We start from the raw sequence: 17,745 nt of genomic DNA, 5'->3' as shown, positions 1-17,745 counted from the left end.
GCTCTGTGGCCCGTTCCCATACCCATGAGCACAGTGGGTGCATAAACCACGCAGGTGCTGTGGTTCAGCTGTAGCTCAACACATGAGAATTCCTGGGCACCCAGTTACCTCTTAATAAGTCAGTCCTTGGGTGATGCACCTGGGAGAGCAAAGGTAACACAAGTAATCAAACAAACGCTGACCTTATTTGAAGCCTTGACTTGTTTGGGGTCTTCACAAGCAAATTGCAAAGGAAACGTGCCGGGTAGGTGCTGTGAGCAGGTAGGCAGAGCTGCTGGAGGGTTACAGTTTGTGCTGTTGTTTTAAGAAGAGGCAAAAAACAGCATTTAGGAATGTTGTGTTTCAGAGCGACTCTTCCCCTCCTCTGTTTTGGGAAGGGACGAGGCATTTTGGAACAGCTGGGTAGTGAGAACAGGAGGTGAAGCTTCTCACTGCTGGTCCGTGGCAGCAGTCGGGTTTTTTTTTTACCCAATTCCGGAGCGCTGTGTGAGCCTGCATCCCTCGGGGTGCTTGGTTCAAAACCCAGCTGAGGTTGGAGCAGTGTTTGGGGTGAGTGCTCGCAGCTCGGGGGCGTTGCAGGCGCGGAGGTGCTGAAGCAGGCAGGGGAGAGGGGCTGTGCCTGTCCCCTGGGGAATCCCACTGCTCCCTGCCAGAGCTGCCCTGGGACTGTGGCCACGTCACGTCACCTCCCTGCTCTTTGCTTTCTCCTTTGTACAATTAAAAATAGTCCTTGCCCTCAGAACATGGGAGACGGCCGGAGATCTTCCATGGCAGAAGCCGGGCAGGGCAGCGCCTTCACACATTTCTGTATCCAGACAGAAAACCATCCCCGGTCACCACATCCTCATCTGTCCTGGCGTCTCGTGCATCGCTCCGTTTACTTGTAGGAACTTCTCCCCGTAGCTGTAGGCTCTCTCCTGACATCTCCGGCTCGATGTCGTTTGCACAGCCTCCGTTTTGGATCCCTGACCCTCTCGCTAACTTCTGTGTCTCGAAGCAGGGCTGCCCGAGGGTGCCTGATGAGCAGAGCAGTCTCTGAGCCCCAGGAATTCACAATGTGAATTCAGCTGAGGCTGTCCCAGCTTGACAGATAAAAGCTGGGAACGCTTCCCATGTCCGGCAGCCCATGTTTACCGCTGCCCTTCCTGTGCAAGGGGCTTGTCCTGGGAGCTCGAAGGCTGATTCAAAAATGCTCTTTCAAAAATAGCTCTATAAACATTTTTTTTTCAGCTGAGTCCTGATCAGAGAGATGCTTAATTGCTGACCGGCTTAAAGCCTTGATGCTGCAGGCTCCCCTGAGAGGGGCAGAGGGAAACGCGGCGTGGCTTTGGGATCCCCATTAGGGAAGGCAATGATGCTGAGAGGTCATTAGGAGAGGGTAACCGGCATCTCCTCATTCCCCAGCAGCACTTAGGAGCTTAGCAGGACTAATTATTGACTGCTCACCGACAGGCAGGGCTGCTTTCTGCTCCCAGAGGAGGAGGCAGCTGCTGAGGCAGGATTTTAGCAGTGGGTACTTCTGCAGAGCAGGGGTATTTGGGGTAAGGTTTGATCCAGCTACACAACAGCAGACCCCCAAATCCATCCTCATTCTCTATTCATCATGGAAAACAAACCTGAAGAATTGGGTACGAAAATGGGTTCTTAATGTTGTTGCTTTTAAATTTTTGCCAAACTGCATCGTTAGCAGATCCTGCTTCGATGCATCCCCATAAAAATACTGCCGTGCAGGCAAGGCGCAGCGCAAGCCAACACATTGCTCTTAATTTCTCTTTTATACAACCAGTCTCGGAGGCCTTTATAAACATCCCTCCAGCTCCGCAGCCTCCCAAACTGGCGAGCAGAACAGATGGGAAGCTGAGGCTGAGAAAAGCCTTCCAGGGAGTCCCTGCCAAGGACGAAAACAGAACCCACAAAAATCCTGGGCAGGAAGAGCGCTGCCCTGAGCGTTTCGGACTGCTGGATCAGATCAGTTCAGCCGCTCTCGTGGCCAGCAGGCGCAAATGTTGGCGAGACCTCACGAGAAACTTGCCTCAAACAGCCCGTTCCCCCAGAGGAAGGCTCGGAGGGTCCTCCCCGTGTCCTGCGGGCACCGCACGAGCTGTGCCTGGCGGTGCTAAACCTGCTAACCTGGTAGGGACCTCAGCAGGCACGGCCAGTGCGTGGCCTCCCCGTTACCCTCACCAACTCCTCACTGTCTGCTTCTCTTTTGCAATTGGCTTCAGAGGATCCGGTGCAAATAAGGTCAGAGCTGTTCTGGTTTTGAAGGCTGATGTGTGTTTATAAATGTCGCTGAAGGGGGCTGGATGTCCCTGGGGGGGAGAGGGGTTGGAGGCTGCTGTGTGCACAGAGGTTTCTGCTCGCCAGTGCCTGCTTTAGGTGGTGCCGGTGGGTAAACGGGGTGGAGATGGGGCTGTAGGACCAAACCCCCCGCCCTGGCGACCCTTTTCCAGCGGGGAGGGGAGCCGGCAGCTCTCCTAGAACAGAAGGGCAGAAATTACGGGTGGAATTGTGTATTTGAGGCCATTCCCGAGCCTCTGTCTGTGCACAGCACAACGATCGAGCTGTGCAGCAAATTCGGTGCCCAGTGCCGCGTGCCGGGCGGGTGGATGGAGCTGGGAGCTGCAGGACCCCCGGGGGGGACGCAGGGAGCCGCAGGGTCTGGGAGGCCCCAGCACCGAGCCCTGCTGCAGCCCGGTCACGTCCAATGCCCTTGAACCTCCGCTCGGTTTCTTGGAGCCTGTGCCCTGGGTGTAGCAGGCAGCAGGAGCCCACTGCAGGAAATCATTCAATGGGCAGCGGTCAAGGAAAAATCCGTAGTTATTCTACATTTTTCCTGTCCTCTCCCCTCTGCCTCCATCATTACCAGCCCTTCTCTCTGCCATCTTTTGCTTCTTTTGTTTGCAAAGCGCAGCGCATCCCATCTCCTCACTCTCTCATTCACCCTGGGCAGTTTGGGTTCCTGGAGCAGCAAGGTAGGAAGAGAACCGAGTGGGGAGCAGGAGCCTCCTGGAAGTCAGCAGGATCCGTGCCGGCCCTTTCTGTCCCACTGGCAGTGATCTTTCCCCTTCTTGTCCCTGCTCGGGGCTCTCCAGAGCGTCCCCAGCTCTGTGCTGCCTCTGGCCAGGTCAGCGCGCAGCTGGGTCGTGTCCCCACGGGTGGCACATCCACCCTCCCTTTGGGAACACATTCCCGATCTGTAACTGGATAAATTATGAACAAAAAGGCTCAGCTTAGCACCGTTTGGAGATCTGAAGAACGCCTGATGGTGGCCTGAATCCTGACATCAGTCCCTTCAGTGCTGTGGGCAGCCAGCCCGAGTGCAAGGGAAGAAGCAATTGTAATCCAACGAGGTCTCCTCGTCAGCAGCCCACAGCCCGTAATGTCTGCAGGGAAACACATCCTGTGCCCCTCAGGTCCTTCTTCTGGGGGCCTGCCCAGCTCTCTCTCTAGCTCCACAGCCCCAGGAGACTCTAGATATCCTTCTGTAAAGGTGAGCATTGTTGCAGAGGGGATGTTCCAGATGCACCGTGGCGATAGCAGCATTGACCTCTGCCAGAGCCAGGCTGTTCGGAGCCGCAGTGCGCGTGGAGGATGGGAGCACAGTGGCAAACCCAGCTTCCAGCCCGGGCTGGGACATCCCAGGGAAGCCGTGGATGTCTGGGGTGAGAAGCTGGAGCCACACAAAGGAGCTGCCAGCCCCTCGGTGCCGAGGGCTCCTGTTATCAGAGCAGCCCCGGGGAAGGGACGCGGTGGCCGTGGCATCCCCGGGGAGCAGCTCCCGGCCGGTCCTCGGCACCAGCCAGGGGCAGCCGGACCCCCGCTGCGAGGCAGGGACCAGCTGCCCGGGATCGGGTTTCCAGCGTGTGCAGGCAGAGGAAGAAAATCCTGCTCCACCAGGGGATGTTTCTCCATCTGCTGGCGTCATTTTCTCCGCGGCCGTGACCGCGCGGTCGCTTTTGTCCCTTGTCAGGACCTTGTGCAGGGCAGGCGAAGGCACTCTGGGTGAATTAACGTCCGTCTGCAGATCTCAGCGAGGACAAAGCCTGCCCACCTCATAAATGAGGCGTTTGTGAATCATCTGAGATCCCTGACTTCTGTATTTGCTGTTATCTCACTTCTGTTCAGAACAACGTCTTCTTCGCTGACTCTCTCCAGGCACCTCAGTGCTTGTGGCAGCCAGTGGGAGCTCTGGGTTGGTTTTACAGGAAAAAAACCATCCTTGGGTGTAGGCACAACTCTGAATTTCAGCTGAGCAGGTTACAAACATGCTTCTGTTACCCCGACACGCTGCCCGTGGTGTGCAGCCAAACGCCGGGGCACTGCTGCCGTGCGCTGAGCTCGCCCCACGCCTGCTCCGAGACGGGGGCTGGCGAGGAAGGGGCACAAGGGGTCCATGTGCAGCCCCACTGATTTGTAGGGCACATCACTGCTGCTCGCAGAGCTGCCCATGGGCCAAATTATCCCAGTGAAACCCTGGGGCTGCATCCACTGCGCCCTGCCTCAAAGTGACCTTCTGGGCGGCCGCAGCATCCATGGGCTCGTGTCTCCATCGGTGCTCCCATCGCAGTTGTCTCCCTTGGAGCGCGTCCAGAGCTCTCTCAGAATAGCCGGGGATTTCACACCATCCAAATGGTTCGATTCCTGCGCTCCCCGGCCCGCTGCTAACCTTGGATGGCAGATGGGCTCGGCCGTGTGTGTGTGTGTGAAAGGCAGGGACTGTTCCAGCAATGCCCGCGGCTGTTTTCCTCCTGTTAAAATCAGAGATGAGGCAGGCTCCGCAGCCGGGCTCTCGGAGCGGATCTGGGGCTGTATCCTAGCCATCCGTGAGGTTTTGCTGATATCCCTTTCCTCCTGTGGAGCTGTGAAACAAAAGCCCAAGTCCTTTCGGTAGGTTTGTTCCAAAATGCCCTTGCTGCTATGAGGAAGGAGGATGCTGTGAGGATAACCCTCCCTTCCCTCGCAGTGGTACAGCCGTGTAGGTGACCTCCCTTGTGCTCTGTGCAGCCACTTTTCCAGCAGCGCAGTCCTGGTGCTGCCTGGAGCTCTCCTTTTTCACCGGCTCTAGTGGAGGCATCTCGTCCCGTCCTGCCTTCCCCTTTCTCCCTCTGAGCCCTGGTGCTGTTCCTGACGGCATCCCCCGGCAGGAGCTGTGGGTCCGGGCCGGGCGCTGAGCTTGGCACAGCTCGGCCACATCTCGGGGCTCAGCCCCGAGCTGGTGGGCACCTTCCCATCCCCTCCCCTGCCTCTCCCCTGCCCTCCGCTCTGCTTTTCTCCTCTCCACTCCCTTCCCCGCTCCGTGCTCCTTGCCCCCAGCCTGTGCAGGTGACGAGAGGTGGCTCTGACCGACCCCTTGCAGCCCTTCGCTGCCCCTGCATGCACACAGGTGGCGGTGGCGGCACTGCAAGGGGTGAGGGTGGCAGTGGGGCAGGCAGTGGGGCAGCCATGGGGCAGGCAGTGGGGCAGGCAGTGGGGCAGCAGCACAGCTCCATCCGGCTGCACCCCCCCTGCACGGGCACACCGGCAGCTCTCAGAGGGACCACGGGGCTGTGGGGCTGGGGCACAGCAGCGCTGTGGGGCGATGGGGGCTGCGGCTCCCCGTCCCCCCTGCCTCCGCTCCCCGCTTGGGGAAGGAGGCGCTGGGGGTGGCGAAGCGGCACCCCGGTGCCTTTGAGGACCGCGAGCAGGCAGCAGGCTGGGGGCACAAACCGCTGTGCAGCAGGGGCCGGGCTGCGGGCCTGAGCATCGGGGCCGGCCAGGGGGCGCACACAGATGCAAGCTGAGGGGCTGGAGAAGCCTCTGGTGAAATCGTCCTGAAACCTGGCCCTGGGGTGGCACGGGGGGGCCCCCGTCCCCAGGGTGCCCCCACCAGCAGCCGCCTGGTGCTGGTGGGGAGGAGCGGGAGGGGGCAGCGGGAGCAGGACAGGACAGGGCAGGACAGGCCCCAGCCCCGCTCCTGCATCCCCAGGGGCCGTGGGCTGGCTGCTGCTGCGCTCTGCTGGGGGCTTCCCCTGCCGAGCCCCCACCCTCAGCTGCTGCATCTGTGTGCGTGTGGGCCGGGGGCAGGGGTGGGGGGTCCGCGGCGCGAGCAGCGCTAACGAGCAGCGCTAACGAGCTGTCCTCCTCCGCCTTTCAACCCCCAGAGACTTAACTCGCTGCGACTCCGAGTCCTGCATCCCGCACCTGAGCGACCACCAGCGCATCCCCAGCGCTGCGCCCAAGCTGCTGGCGGCGCGCCCCAACCTGCTGACCCGCTCCGTGGAGGAGGCTGCCCCCGCGCACCCTGCCCTCGGCGCGCCCACCCCCAACGGCGGCAGCCGGCACGCCGAGGCCTCCGCGCCGGGGGCTGCGGCGGAGCGCCCGCCCGAGAGCCCCATGGTGATGAAGAAGATGATGACGGTGAACCACGGCATGGAGAAGTCCTCCAGCCTCGGGGAGATCAGCCACCCGACGGCCGGCAAGCACAGCCACTCGGATTCGTCGCGGTCGCACAGCCCCAGCTCCACCGACCCCGACACCCCGTCCCCCATCTCTGACTGCCGGCCCAACAGCGCCAAGAGCACCCGCATCCCGCAGCTGGCTGCCAAGAAGAGCCCGGGGGACGAGGACAGCAGCTTGACGGGCGACGAGGTTGACCTCGGCCAGAGCAAGAAGAAGTTCCCCCTAAAGATCTTCAAGAAGCCCAAGAAGTAGAGAGAGGAGGGAGGAGGAGGAGGAACCGCACGGACGCGACCCGCTGGGCCCGGGGGCAGCGCCGCGCCACCCCCCCGGCCCCCACGGGCGCCCTCCCTTCGAGTCGTGCCAGCACCCGCGGCCGGAGGAGCCACCTCGACTTATTTATTTCCTGATCTCTGAGAAACCAAGAAGACGACCGCTCCCCCGAAGCCAGCAGCCGCCCTTTTTCCCCCCTCCCCATTTCCGCAGCCCCCAGCTTTGCTGTGCATGGCTTCCAGTTACTCCTGCCTCCGCTCAGCCACACGGCATTTGGGTTTGGTTTCAATGTGGTTTTATTTTTTTATTTTTTATTATTATTTTGTGTTTTTTTGTTTTGTTTTGTTTCTTCTGCCTCTTCCAACCTTTGCACAGGCTGTTTGGATGGCCGGGGTGGCGGGAGCCTTGCCGTGCCGCACGCCGGGTGCCGCAGCCCGGGCAGGGGGTGCCACAGGTGTCGGCGGTGGGGCCGGCGTCGCAGCCATTCTCCTCCCCTTTACGAGTCACTTTTCTTGCACCCTGGCCCCCAGGGTGGAAGGGGAAAGCCCTCTTTGTGCGCTCTTGATAAGCGAGAGCGAGTCCAATACCTCGGAGGGAGGGCCCTGCCCCTGCTGGTACTCGTGCAGCCAGGAGCGCGCTGCTGAAGCTTCTCCCACTCGCACCAGGGAGCTGCTGCCCGCGGGGTGCTCACACCCCTGCCCTGGGCAGCGTCCCCCCCGCCGGGTTCGTGGCACCAGCGGCATCCATCCGTGGTGCAGGGCTTGGATCCGGGGCAGAGGAGCCCCCGCCTGCCCCTGTCTTTGCTTCCCTGCCCAGGGGAGCAGGGCCAGGGCCAGGGCTCAGCTGGCGCTCAGCAGGGGCGTGAGCACCAGGGAAGGGCCCGGGGCATCCCCAAGGGGCATGGGGACAGGGCCAGCCCCTGCTGCCACCGCTCTGCAAGGCGCCTGCAAACACGCGGCCACGGCACCTGTCCCCAGGGCAAGCCCGGAGGGGGGGCGTGGGGCACAACCAAGCTGGGGGGCAGCCTCCAGGCTGGGGGTGTGGGGCTGGGTGCGTGCCCATGGGGCTGGGTGCGTGCCCATGGGGCTGGGTGCGTGCCCAGGGCTCTGCCCTTGGGTTGGGGCAGGCTGGGGTGGGTGGGGGGTGCTCACCAGGCCCGGTGGGCAGCAGCCTCCCTGCCCTGAGGCCGGGCTCTGACCACTGGGTGCTGCCCGGGGCCCACGGCTGCTGCGGGTGCCGAATGGGTCCGAGCCCCTGCCCCAGGGCTTGGCTGCTCCCCTGTCCCCCCTGCGAGGCCTCGGGGCTCATCCTGCCCCAGGCACCTTCCCCAGCACAGCTGCTAAGGGGAGGCCCCTGCCCTTGGCTGAGCCCTGCTCCGTCCCGGGGCCAAATCCTCTCCCTCCAGCCCCAGCCCCAGCCCCTGCCCGCTGCCCTCCCCCAGCGGACGCGGCCGGAGCTCCGCCAAGCCCAGGTCCCGCTCCCACCGCCCCGTCCACGCCGAGCCGCTGGCCCTGGCCGCCGGCACCGTCCTGGGAGGCAGCTGCTACCCCGAGGCCACCCGGGACTCGGCCGCTGCCAGGGGAAGGCGCGGGTCCAGGAGGGGCAGGGAGGGAGGCAGGCGGGATGCCAACAGCCCCTCGGGGCCTCGCTTTATGCCAGAGTAATATATTCGTGTATGTTGACAATACAGGAAGGGCTATCGAGGTGTTTTCCGTTTCCTAGGTGGTAGTTAGACAATTACACTGTTGCTTTGAGATAAGTGAAAAATTCCTCTAAATGACTAAGTGCCTGCACTTCCCCGCGGCTGCTCCCGGCAGCGGGGACGGGGTCCCGGCAGCGGGGGCGGTGGACGGGGGCTGCTCTGCCCCCACCGTCGGCGTTGTCGACCGGAGAGCGGAGCCGGACCCCCGGGAGGGCCGGGGAGGCCTCACGGAGCCCCCCCCGGGGCGCGCGGCCAGCGGGGGCTGCGGGCTGGAGCCGGGGCCGGCGGCGCTGCTCGCGGTGGCGGAGACCTGCGGATGCTTTCTGGAGAAGGGGTTGGAGATCCACTGAGCGGCAACTGTTGACGCGTCTGCCAACTCTTGATTTTTTTTTTTTTTTTTTTTTTTTTGTCATTTCATAAAACTTTTAAATCCAATAAAGCATGTAGTATATTTTACCAGCAGGCGCCTGCTGCGTTCTTCACCCACCCGCAGACGTGGGGGTCCCAGCGGGGAGGGTCGGGGCAGGGGCTGCCCGCAGACAGCGACCTCCCCGGGGCCGTGCCCCCAGCCTGGCCCCCCTGAGCTGCCCCTCGGTGCCTGGGCCCTGCGGTCCCGGTGCTGTGCCCTCGGAGCCCTCTCCCTCCAGACCGTGGTGGGAGCCACTGGTGCTGCCCCAGTAACGCTGCTGCAGGGACGGCCTCGTCCTGCCGGCACAGCCGCAGAGCCCAGCAGGAGCAGGGAGAGGACGGCTGCCCTGCTGTGAGGCTGGAGAGGCTCGCAGGACGGACAGACGGACACCGGGACCACCAGGACCGGGGTTAAAAAAATCTCCCTGGGGCCCTCGGCTTGCCCAGCTGCTGGCCTGGCCCTGGGCAACCTCCGAGGCAGCGAAGGGACCGGGCACATCCTGGCCATTGCTCAGCCCTCGCCAACACCTCACCCCCCTCGCACCCTCTGTGTGCGCAGCCAAAGCCAGGGGGACGCCCGCACCCCGCACCCCCCGGCAGCCCAGCACCGCGCCCCCAGGGGTGGCAGCAGCAGGATGAGGCCCTGCGGGATTGGGGTCCCTGCAGCTCCGCGGGCAGCAGCGTGCGTGGGCTCGTCCCCACGGCCCATCGGTGGAGGGCTGCAGAACGGTTTATTGCAGCAGAAGCAAACACATCTGTGTGCTCGCAGCCCCCTGAGGCTCCAGAACCACCCCAGGGGCTTGCTTTGCCCCCGGCTCGGGATGGTGCCCAGGGAGCTGCCCCTGGCCGTGCCAGCCCCCTGTGCTCGGGACCCTGCCCAAGGAGGCTGCCACTGGCAGGGGCACTGCCACCAGCCCCCTCCCACCCCCCGGGACAGCGCTGGGTAAGGGGCAGGGATGTGCACAGCTGCCCCCAAACCTCTGATGGATACAACAAAGAGGTGGGTAGGGCTGCAGCACAGCCTGGCAGCCGGAGCTGCTCACAGAGAGTCCCTTAGAAACACTTTTTGGAGCATGTAGAGGATTTCCAGGAAAGAGAATTAAAATGTGCTAGGATCAGTGGTTAATGTCCTCTGGGACCGTGTGATGGAACGAGGGGAGCTTCGTGCAGCAGCAGCCACCCCCCGGCCGGGCGTCCCCAGCACCGGGACCGGCATCAGCCTAGGTGCTGCTTTCGGGCTGCGCGGTGAAGTCGCTGCTGGTCAGGGTGATGGTGAACGGCACGTTGATGACTTCCGCGGACATGTCCCGGCCGCTGGACGCCCTCCAGGAGTTCAGGGGCTGGGTGGCTTTCCGGATGCGCTGCAGGTGGGCAAGGGTGAGCAGGGGCTGCCCTGAGCCCCCCCCCCCAGGGCACAGGGCAGTGTCACTGCGGGAAGGGGACAGCCACAGACACGGCCACCGAGGGGCTCAGACCCCACCTTTCATCCAGGCTCTGTGGCTTCAGCCCTTTTTCTCTCTTGGGGACGGGAGAGCATCGCCTCCAGTCTGCTCCCTTCCCACCCCCAGCACCAGGACAGCCCCTCTGTGACCCCGTCCCCGTCCCCGTCCCCGTGCCCCTGCTCCTCCCGCACACTCACGTCACTCAGCGTCCCCGACTCGCGGCACAGGGCCACGGTGGCCCAGAGGGGGACCTGCAGGCAGGTGAGGACGCCCACGCAGATGCCCAGGCTCGTGCCCCAGGCCGGGTACGTGTAGGAGCCGTAGCGCAGGGGCACGCCGTACATCTCCAGGAAGGTGTAGATGAGCGTGAACTGCAAGGGCAGCGTGGGCAGGAGTGAGGGGACGGCGCAGCACCACGGGGAGCCGGGTCAGGGCCACCCCAAGCCGCCTCCAGCAGCCACCAAGGGCCCAGGACACTGGGACTGGGGTAACCCCGCTCCGGGAGGCTGGGAGAGGAGCTCGTCGCCCCTCAACCCTCAGCCTCGGGTGAGCGCCCGATGCTTACCAGCAGCAGACAGGGCGTGAAGAAGACCCAGCACACCTTGAAGTACCCCAGCATGTGGCTGCACCAGGGGGGGCAGTGGCAGATCATGTCCCTGATGTCCTGGCAGAACTGGTCGATGCCTGCAGGCACACGGAGGAGACGCAGGAGTGACCACCCCGCGGCACAGGGTGCACCCAGCGCGCACACAGCCAGCTCCAGCGAGCCCCCAGCCCCGCTCACCGTAGCAGAAGGAGATGCCGAGGCACATGAAGAGGGTGATGATGACCAGCCCAAAGCCGGTGCTGTACGTGTCAATGAGGGTGAACCAGAAGATGCCTCCCTGTGAGGTGGGGAGGGACGGGGTCAGCACCTGCAGCCAGGGCCACCACCCGTGCCAGGGCACTCGCTGGCCTCTGTCCTCCTGCCCTGGGACACGTGCGGAGGCCCAAGGGGAGAGGAGGCCGATCCCCGACCCCCACCCCGGTGTCACCCGAGGGGGTGGGTGCTGCAGGATGGGGGTGTCGGGGCCCAACGAACCTGGGTGATGAGGAGGAGCCCCAGCAGGTAGAAGGAGATGCAGAGCGCGCCCAGGAACAGCGCCTTCCTCCTCCACTCACGCAGGGCCGGGAACTCGTCCAGGATGGCTGTGGTGATGCTCTCGATGTTCCCAAACTGGGGGATGGGGAACGTCGGTGGGGGAATGTCACCATCACCATCAGCCTCCCCCCATGGGATGAGGCTGCCCCAGGAACAACCCCACACAAGGAGCCTCCATAACCCCGAGCCCGGCCCTGGCCTCGTGCTCCCGGTCTCTGCACATCATGCCATCTGCGTGCCCAGGACGGGGTGTACCCGGCACCCCAAGGCCAGGCACGGGGCAGGACGTGGGGCTGCCCGGGGTGACAATCACCATAGTGTCCACTCCAAGCGTGAAGAGCATCAGGAAGAAGAGGATGGACCAGAACGGGGAGCCGGGCAGCAGGGAGAGCGCCTCGGGGTAAGCCACAAACGCCAGCCCAGGGCCTGGGTGAGGGGGACGAGGGGAAGCGTGAAGGACAACCGTGGTGGCAGGGCCAAGCTCAGCAAGCAGGTGGCCAGGCTGGGTGAGCTCAGCTGCACTGGGATGTCCCTTGGCATGGCACACCCGTGTCCTCCCCTCCCCAAACCCATACCTGAGTCGGCGACGCTGCCCACGGGGACGCCTTTCTTCAAGGCCATGTGCCCCAGCACCGAGAAGATGGCGAAGCCGGCGAAGAAGCTGGTGCAGCAGTTGCCGATGGCGATGACCAAGGTGTCCCTGCCGGGGAGGGCATCACAACCCCACGTGCATGGGGCAGGGGTGCACCCAGGAGCACCCAGACAGCTCCATGGCCTGGACCTCCCCATTGCCCCCCCCCAAGGCTGTACCCCACCAGCCCACGTCCCCCAGCACTGCCCCAGGCTCACCGGATGACGTTGTTGTCAAATTTGTTGTAGGAGGCCATGGAGAGCAGCCCCCCAAAGCCGATGCCCAGGGAGTAGAAGATCTGCGAGGCCGCATCGCTCCACACCTGGGGCACGAGGGCGGGGAGGCTGCAGGGGGCCCCAGCCCGGCCCCACCGCCCCCACCCCAGGGACCATCGCAGGGTTTGTGGCCCCCCGGCCCCGGCGCGGGGTTACCTGTGCACTCTGCAGCTTGCTCCAGTCGGAGGAGAGGTAGAAGCGGACGCCGTCGAGGGAGCCGCTCAGCGTGGCCCCCCGGATGATGAGGATGAGGATGACCACGTAGGGGAAGGTGGCCGTGAAGTAAACCACCTGCACGGGGCACGGCACCGCTCGGCCCCGCTCTGCCCGTGGGGCAGCCCCAAGCCCCCGCGCGCCCCGGCTGCGCGCCGCTCACCTTGCCCGAGCTGCGGATGCCCTTCAGCATGCAGAGGAACACCACGACCCAGGCTGCCAGCAGGCACAGGGCGAGGGGCCACTGCACGGGGCCGGGGTCCCCGAGGCCGGAGCTGTGCGTCACCCCCAGCACCTGCTCCCTGCGGCACGGGGACGTGGGGACACGGGTCAGCGGGACGGGATGCAGAGCGCGGCACCGGCACCGGGAGTCCCCTTGCTGCAGGGCCCCCTCGCCTCCTCCGCAGCGTCCTCGCCCACCCCTCTGCCTTCCACAAAGCCCCCAGCACCACCGGCTGCTGCCCGTGGGCTCAGCCCCATCCCAGGGTCGGTCCCCCCCCGACTTACTTCCAGAAAGCCTCGCTGGCGCTGGTGTGGGTGGCGCTCCCTGATGGATTCTGCAACACGGCAAGGTCACCATCACCATCACCACCATCACCATCACCATCACCGTCACCCTCACCGTCACCGTCACCATCACCACCACCCTCCCTGCCCTGTCCCAGCCCCAGCCCAACCATCTGCCCCCTCCTCTCCTGCTGCAGGCAAAGTTTGGCCCCAGGGACCCCCCCCCCAGGGCCCCCTGCAGTGTCTGGCCCCGTGGTCCCAGCCCGGGGACACCGACCTGGCAGAGCTCCGCGTTCTGGGGGGCATCGCAGGACCAGGGCAGGGGGCTCTGGAAGGACGAGCCCAGGTAGTAGAAGGTCCAGGCGATGATGACGTTGTAGTAGAGGGACACCAGGGAGGACACGAGCAGCATCCCCACGCCAACGCCTGCGCCAGGGCAGAGGGGCGAGAGGGGCTGCCTCAGCAGGGACCTGCCCGGGGGCTGCGGGGGCGCAGGGAGAGGAGCCCCCAGCCCCATCCCTACCTCGCAGGATGGGGCAGCACTTCCAGACCGTGATGGGCCCTGCGGCCCCGTACTGCCCCAGGCTCAGCTCCATCAGGAAGAGGGGCAGCCCCGTGAGGAACAGCAGGATGAAGTAGGGGATGAGGAAGACGCCTGGGAGGAGCAGAGGGGCAGAGGGTCAGGGGCACGGTGGGCGCTGTGCCGGGGTCCAGCAGCTCCCCAGAGGGCAGATCCGTGGTCCCGCACCCGCAGCAAGGACACGAGTCTGGGCAGGGCACAGGGGAGCAGGGAACCCCCGGGGGCTGCTGGCTGTGTCCCACAGGCTGTCCTCGTCAGCCCCACAGCAGGGACCCGAGCCAGGAGCCAGGGGGATTGAGGTGGGTGGGTGGTGGAGAGGCGGCCCCAGGTGCTGCAGCGGTGCCCAGGAGTGTGGGCATCGGGCTGGGGGGGCTGGGGGCAGCCTGGGCTGGCGTCTGGGGGGCTGGGGGGGCTTTAGGGCCCCTGCACTGGGACATTTGGGGCTGCAGGAGGGGATGGGCAAGATGCCCGGAGCAGAGCGAGCGGCCCCATTGATGGCAGCACCCCGAGCCCAGCTCCAAAGGCCAAATTCCTCCTGGCAAGAGGCAAGGAGCAAAGCTCAGCCCTGCTGAGCCCCATCCCAAACAGCTGCTGGCACGGCCCCAGACCCACACAGCACCACGGGGCGGGCAGGGAAGGATGGGGGGGGGGCTGGCTGGGGACACCCCCGTGCTGGGGGCGGCTGGGGCTGGGGGCAGAGGCCATGGGGCTGGGTAGGATGGGTGCAGAGCCTCTGTCAGCGGGGTGGCACGGGGAGGTGCCAGGAGGCAGCACAGCGAGCCCAGAGACACGGCAGTGCCAGGACACGGGGAGAGGAGCCTCGGTCCGGGTGCAGGAGGAACGACCCGGGGACGTCAGAGGGGCAGAAGCAGCGAGGGGCTGGTGAGCAGCCTTTGGGGAGGTTTCTTTCGGGGCAGCCCCACGTGCTGGGGCGTTACAGCAGGCAGGTTGCGTGCCGAGCCTGCACTTTGTCCTGCCACGGGTCATTCCCCCTGCTTGGCCGCCTGCCTGCCTGCCACGGCGCGGATCTTGCACCCACAAAGCATCCTTCACCTCGCAGCGGGATGGAAGCAGCAGTGCCAGGAGCCTGGAGCCCCCCGGCACACGTGTGCTCCCCACGGGGAGCGCAGCCCCTGGCCCCAGCACGCCGTCCACCCCCCCAGCACCCCCATTCCCTGCACCCATTCGGGCAGTGCTCGGTGCCAGGACGTGGCCCCTCGCTGCACCCACCTCCTCCATTGCGGTAGCAGAGGTAGGGGAAGCGCCAGACGTTGCCCAGCCCCACGCAGTAGCCCAGGCAGGACAGCAGGAACTCGTACCTCCCGGCCCAGGTCTCCCGGGGGGGGCCCTCAGGTGGGGCTGGGGGCTCTGGGCAGGGCTGGTCGGCGACCGGACCCTGCTCGTGGAAGATGTTCACCTGCGGAGGGGAGCGAGGTGTCGGGGGCTGCAGGCTCCTTGAGGCTCCTCGGCAGGGCTCAGGGCCAGGCTCTTATTCGGGTTCCCAAATGTGCTCTGGGGTCCCCCAGGACCCACACCACAGGACCCTGTGGTGCCCCAATGTGGGGCATGGGTTGGGGGTCCCGCACAGAGCTCCCTGTACCCCCAGCCTGCAGCAGCCAGGAGCAGGGCTGGGGGTGTCTGAAAGCCCTGGTGGGGTCTGGTGCAGCAGAGCCGGCAGCAGCGGGGTTCCCAAATCCCAAATCCCAAATCCCAGCCCCAGGTGCACATCCCAGCCCAGCCCACGTTACCAGCAGCCTGCAGGGCCCTGATGTCCATGCAGGACCCCCCCCCAGGAGCTGCTTTAGCAGCCCCCGAGCAGCAAAGTGCCAGCGGGGGACAGCGCTGCAGCCCCCAGGGCTGCGCACACCCCCTCGGTGGGGCTGTGTTGTGCACAGCCCCCTTTTCCTTGGCTCACACCACCCCTTCTCAATCAGCGGGATGGGAAAGGGGTCTGCAAATCCAGCTGCATGGGAGCTCTGCAGCACCCAGCCCATGCCTGCGTCCTGTTGTCCTCCCGTGGCCAGGAGGGGACGTGTCTGCAGCAGCCCTGAGCAGCTGGGGCTGCTCTGCAGGGCGATACCACAGGGTACCCCAAAACATGGGCATTTTGGGGCTGTTTGGGTCCCTGGCACAGCGCAGCTCCCTGCAGGTGCCTGCACCCAGGTGAGCTCGTGTCCTCCACAAACCAGGCAGAGCCTCCCCAGGCTGCTGCCCACGAGGCAGCAGGTTTCGGGGCTGCCTGTCCGTGCGTGATCGAAGCAAACCTCGGCTGAGCTGTGCCGCTGGGGCAGGGCCACCGCACGGGCTCTGCCTCCCGCCTGGCACGGAATCAGAGCCGGCCGCCCCGCCAGGGCCAGCGGGAAGCTCGGCACAGAATTCCCCGTGTGTTTCCAACAGCCTGGGCACGGCCCCGCAGCCCCGCTGCTGCTCACACCCCCTGGGGGTCCCCACTGCTGCTGTCCTCCCTCCTCCTCGCCCCGGGCGATGGGAAGGTGGCTGCCACTCCAAAAAAAGGGGCACCCTCCGGCCTCCCTGCTGCCTCAAAGCAGGCAGGCGGTGAATGTGCAGCTCCTCTGGAGGGTGAGGGGATGGACGGGGGCTCGCCCTGCCCAGCGCTGCCCTGTGTGAGCCGGGGGCTTGAGGATGGTGCCAAGGCAGCGTGGCCGCCCCCAGCCCCATTTCCCCAAACACTGACGTGCCCCACACTGCTCGGGGTCAGCACCGTCCCCAGGCGGGTGGGAGACCTGCCCTGAGCCCAGGGCGATGCCAGGCTCTGGGCACGGTGAGCACCCTGAGGAACCCCAGGCGCTGTGCCGAGGCGAGGTGCCTGCCCCATGGGGACGGAGGGGGGGCAGCGGAGCTTCCACCAGCACAGCCTGACCATGGTGGGGCTGCACGGGGGTCCCAGCCACGCTGAGACCCAAAGGTTTGCCATCCCCGTGGCCTCCAGGCTGTGGTGTCTAAGGGGCAGCGTGCTGCGGAGCCCCCCAAGGGATCGTCCCCAGTGCTGCTCCCTCCACACCTCGCTCGGGGCCTGGCCCCAGCAGCGGGGCAGGTCAGAGACGTTCCCCAGGACCCCCAGTCCTACCGTGGGCTCTGGCGGTGCGCTGGGGGCCGTGAGCCCCGGTGTGTCGAGGTGCCCGGTGCCCGACATTTCCTGCTCGGGAGGCAGGGCCGGGCAGCACAGCGCACCTGAGCCAGGGGCGGCTCCGCCCTGGCACACGGCAGGACCTGCTGCCATGGGACCTGCTGCGATGGGACCCATGGGATCTGCTGTGATGGGACCTGCTGCGATGGGATCTGCTGTGGAGGACCCATGGGACCTGCTGTGGTGGACCTCAGGTGGCCGTGGCCCAACAACCCCTCCCCAAACGACTTGCCCCACTTCAAATACGGGGTCAGCTCTTCTCAACCCAAACCCCTTTTTCTTCAGGATGAGAGCGGGTCCCGAGCTGCCCAGTTGTACACCGAGCTGGTGGCTCTCTGAAAGCCTGTATGAAGTCTTTGTGGGTTGAGTGCAATTGAACTCAAGTGAGCAGAAAAAGGAAGCTCATGGTGAGAGGAAACCAAAGGAAGAAGGAGTCATTCTGTGCGCTCACCACGGCCGCCTCCCTCTCGTGCCAGGGCGCTGCGGTGGTGCCGGGGCAGGGCGAGCCCCGGAGCTTGCAGGAAGGCAGCCCCCCTCTCTCTCTTTCTCTCTCTCCTAATGAGCAGCATTTTGCAGATTTCTCTGGGTCAAGGAATTAACTGAAATTCCATCCAAAAGAAGGGAATGAGGAGCTATTTTTAGCCGGGGCTATTTTGGCTGCCTTGTTTATGACACTGCCTTGCAAAACGTTGCCCCAGGACAGCCGCGGGAGCAGTGCTCAGGGTCGGAAAGTTAGCACAAAGGGTTGTGATGCAAAACAGCCAGGCAGTGGGGGATTAGACTCTGCCATTTGTATTCTCTCCTTACAGACCAGATCCCACAGGAACCACCCCCGAAACGGGTAGGATGCTCACGGCTTACGCTGTAGCCCAGAGGCATTCAGAGCCGCAGCAGCACGGCCTTTTTGTCCCTGGCAGGACTCAGGCAGCTCCGTGCAGCTCAGTCCGTGACTCCAGCCTCCACCTCACTCTCACAGTTTCCCCTGCT

General features: G+C 64.7%; 2 protein-coding genes across 6 annotated transcripts in view; one reads left to right on the top strand and one right to left on the bottom strand.

Annotated features, from left to right (window-relative positions):
• Window positions 1–8,875, top strand: part of STIM1 (stromal interaction molecule 1) — a 78,231-nt gene extending 69,356 nt beyond the window's left edge. For all 5 annotated transcript variants that reach the window (XM_068676798.1, XM_068676731.1, XM_068676878.1 and 2 more), the window contains one exon: window positions 6,144–8,875. In XM_068676798.1, coding sequence (XP_068532899.1) covers window positions 6,144–6,693 — 550 coding nt within the window. In that variant the 3' untranslated portion in view covers window positions 6,694–8,875. The remainder of the gene's footprint in view (window positions 1–6,143) is intronic.
• A 1,045-nt stretch (window positions 8,876–9,920) lies between these two features.
• On the bottom strand, window positions 9,921–16,837 carry LOC137854093 (sodium-dependent proline transporter-like). The gene is made up of 15 exons (XM_068677139.1): window positions 16,699–16,837; window positions 14,841–15,027; window positions 13,554–13,685; window positions 13,308–13,456; window positions 13,031–13,080; window positions 12,687–12,825; window positions 12,467–12,601; window positions 12,254–12,357; window positions 11,980–12,104; window positions 11,718–11,830; window positions 11,345–11,479; window positions 11,048–11,147; window positions 10,829–10,947; window positions 10,461–10,634; window positions 9,921–10,182 (listed from the first exon to the last, which is right to left on the bottom strand). Exons 1-15 carry the CDS (start codon window positions 16,762–16,764, stop codon window positions 10,042–10,044), a joined length of 1,869 nt encoding a protein of 622 aa, XP_068533240.1. The 5' UTR covers window positions 16,765–16,837; the 3' UTR covers window positions 9,921–10,041.
• Between the last annotated feature and the right edge of the window lie 908 nt (window positions 16,838–17,745).

Source organism: Anas acuta, chromosome 1, assembly GCF_963932015.1.
Source record: "Anas acuta chromosome 1, bAnaAcu1.1, whole genome shotgun sequence".
Lineage (NCBI taxonomy): Eukaryota > Metazoa > Chordata > Aves > Anseriformes > Anatidae > Anas > Anas acuta.
The sequence above is the reverse complement of the archived record's forward strand: the minus strand, read 5'-3'. Positions and strand labels throughout refer to the sequence as shown.

Coding starts and splice junctions, on each gene's coding strand:
- LOC137854093 (XM_068677139.1), bottom strand. CDS start 16,764: ATGTCGGGCACCGGGCACCTCGACACACCGGGGCTCACGGCCCCCAGC. Junction 13,686..14,840: donor CTGCTACCGCAATGGAGGAG/GTGGGTGCAGCG, acceptor TGCTCCTCCCAG/GCGTCTTCCTCATCCCCTAC. Junction 11,148..11,344: donor GGCTCCTCCTCATCACCCAG/GTTCGTTGGGCC, acceptor CCCACCTCACAG/GGAGGCATCTTCTGGTTCAC.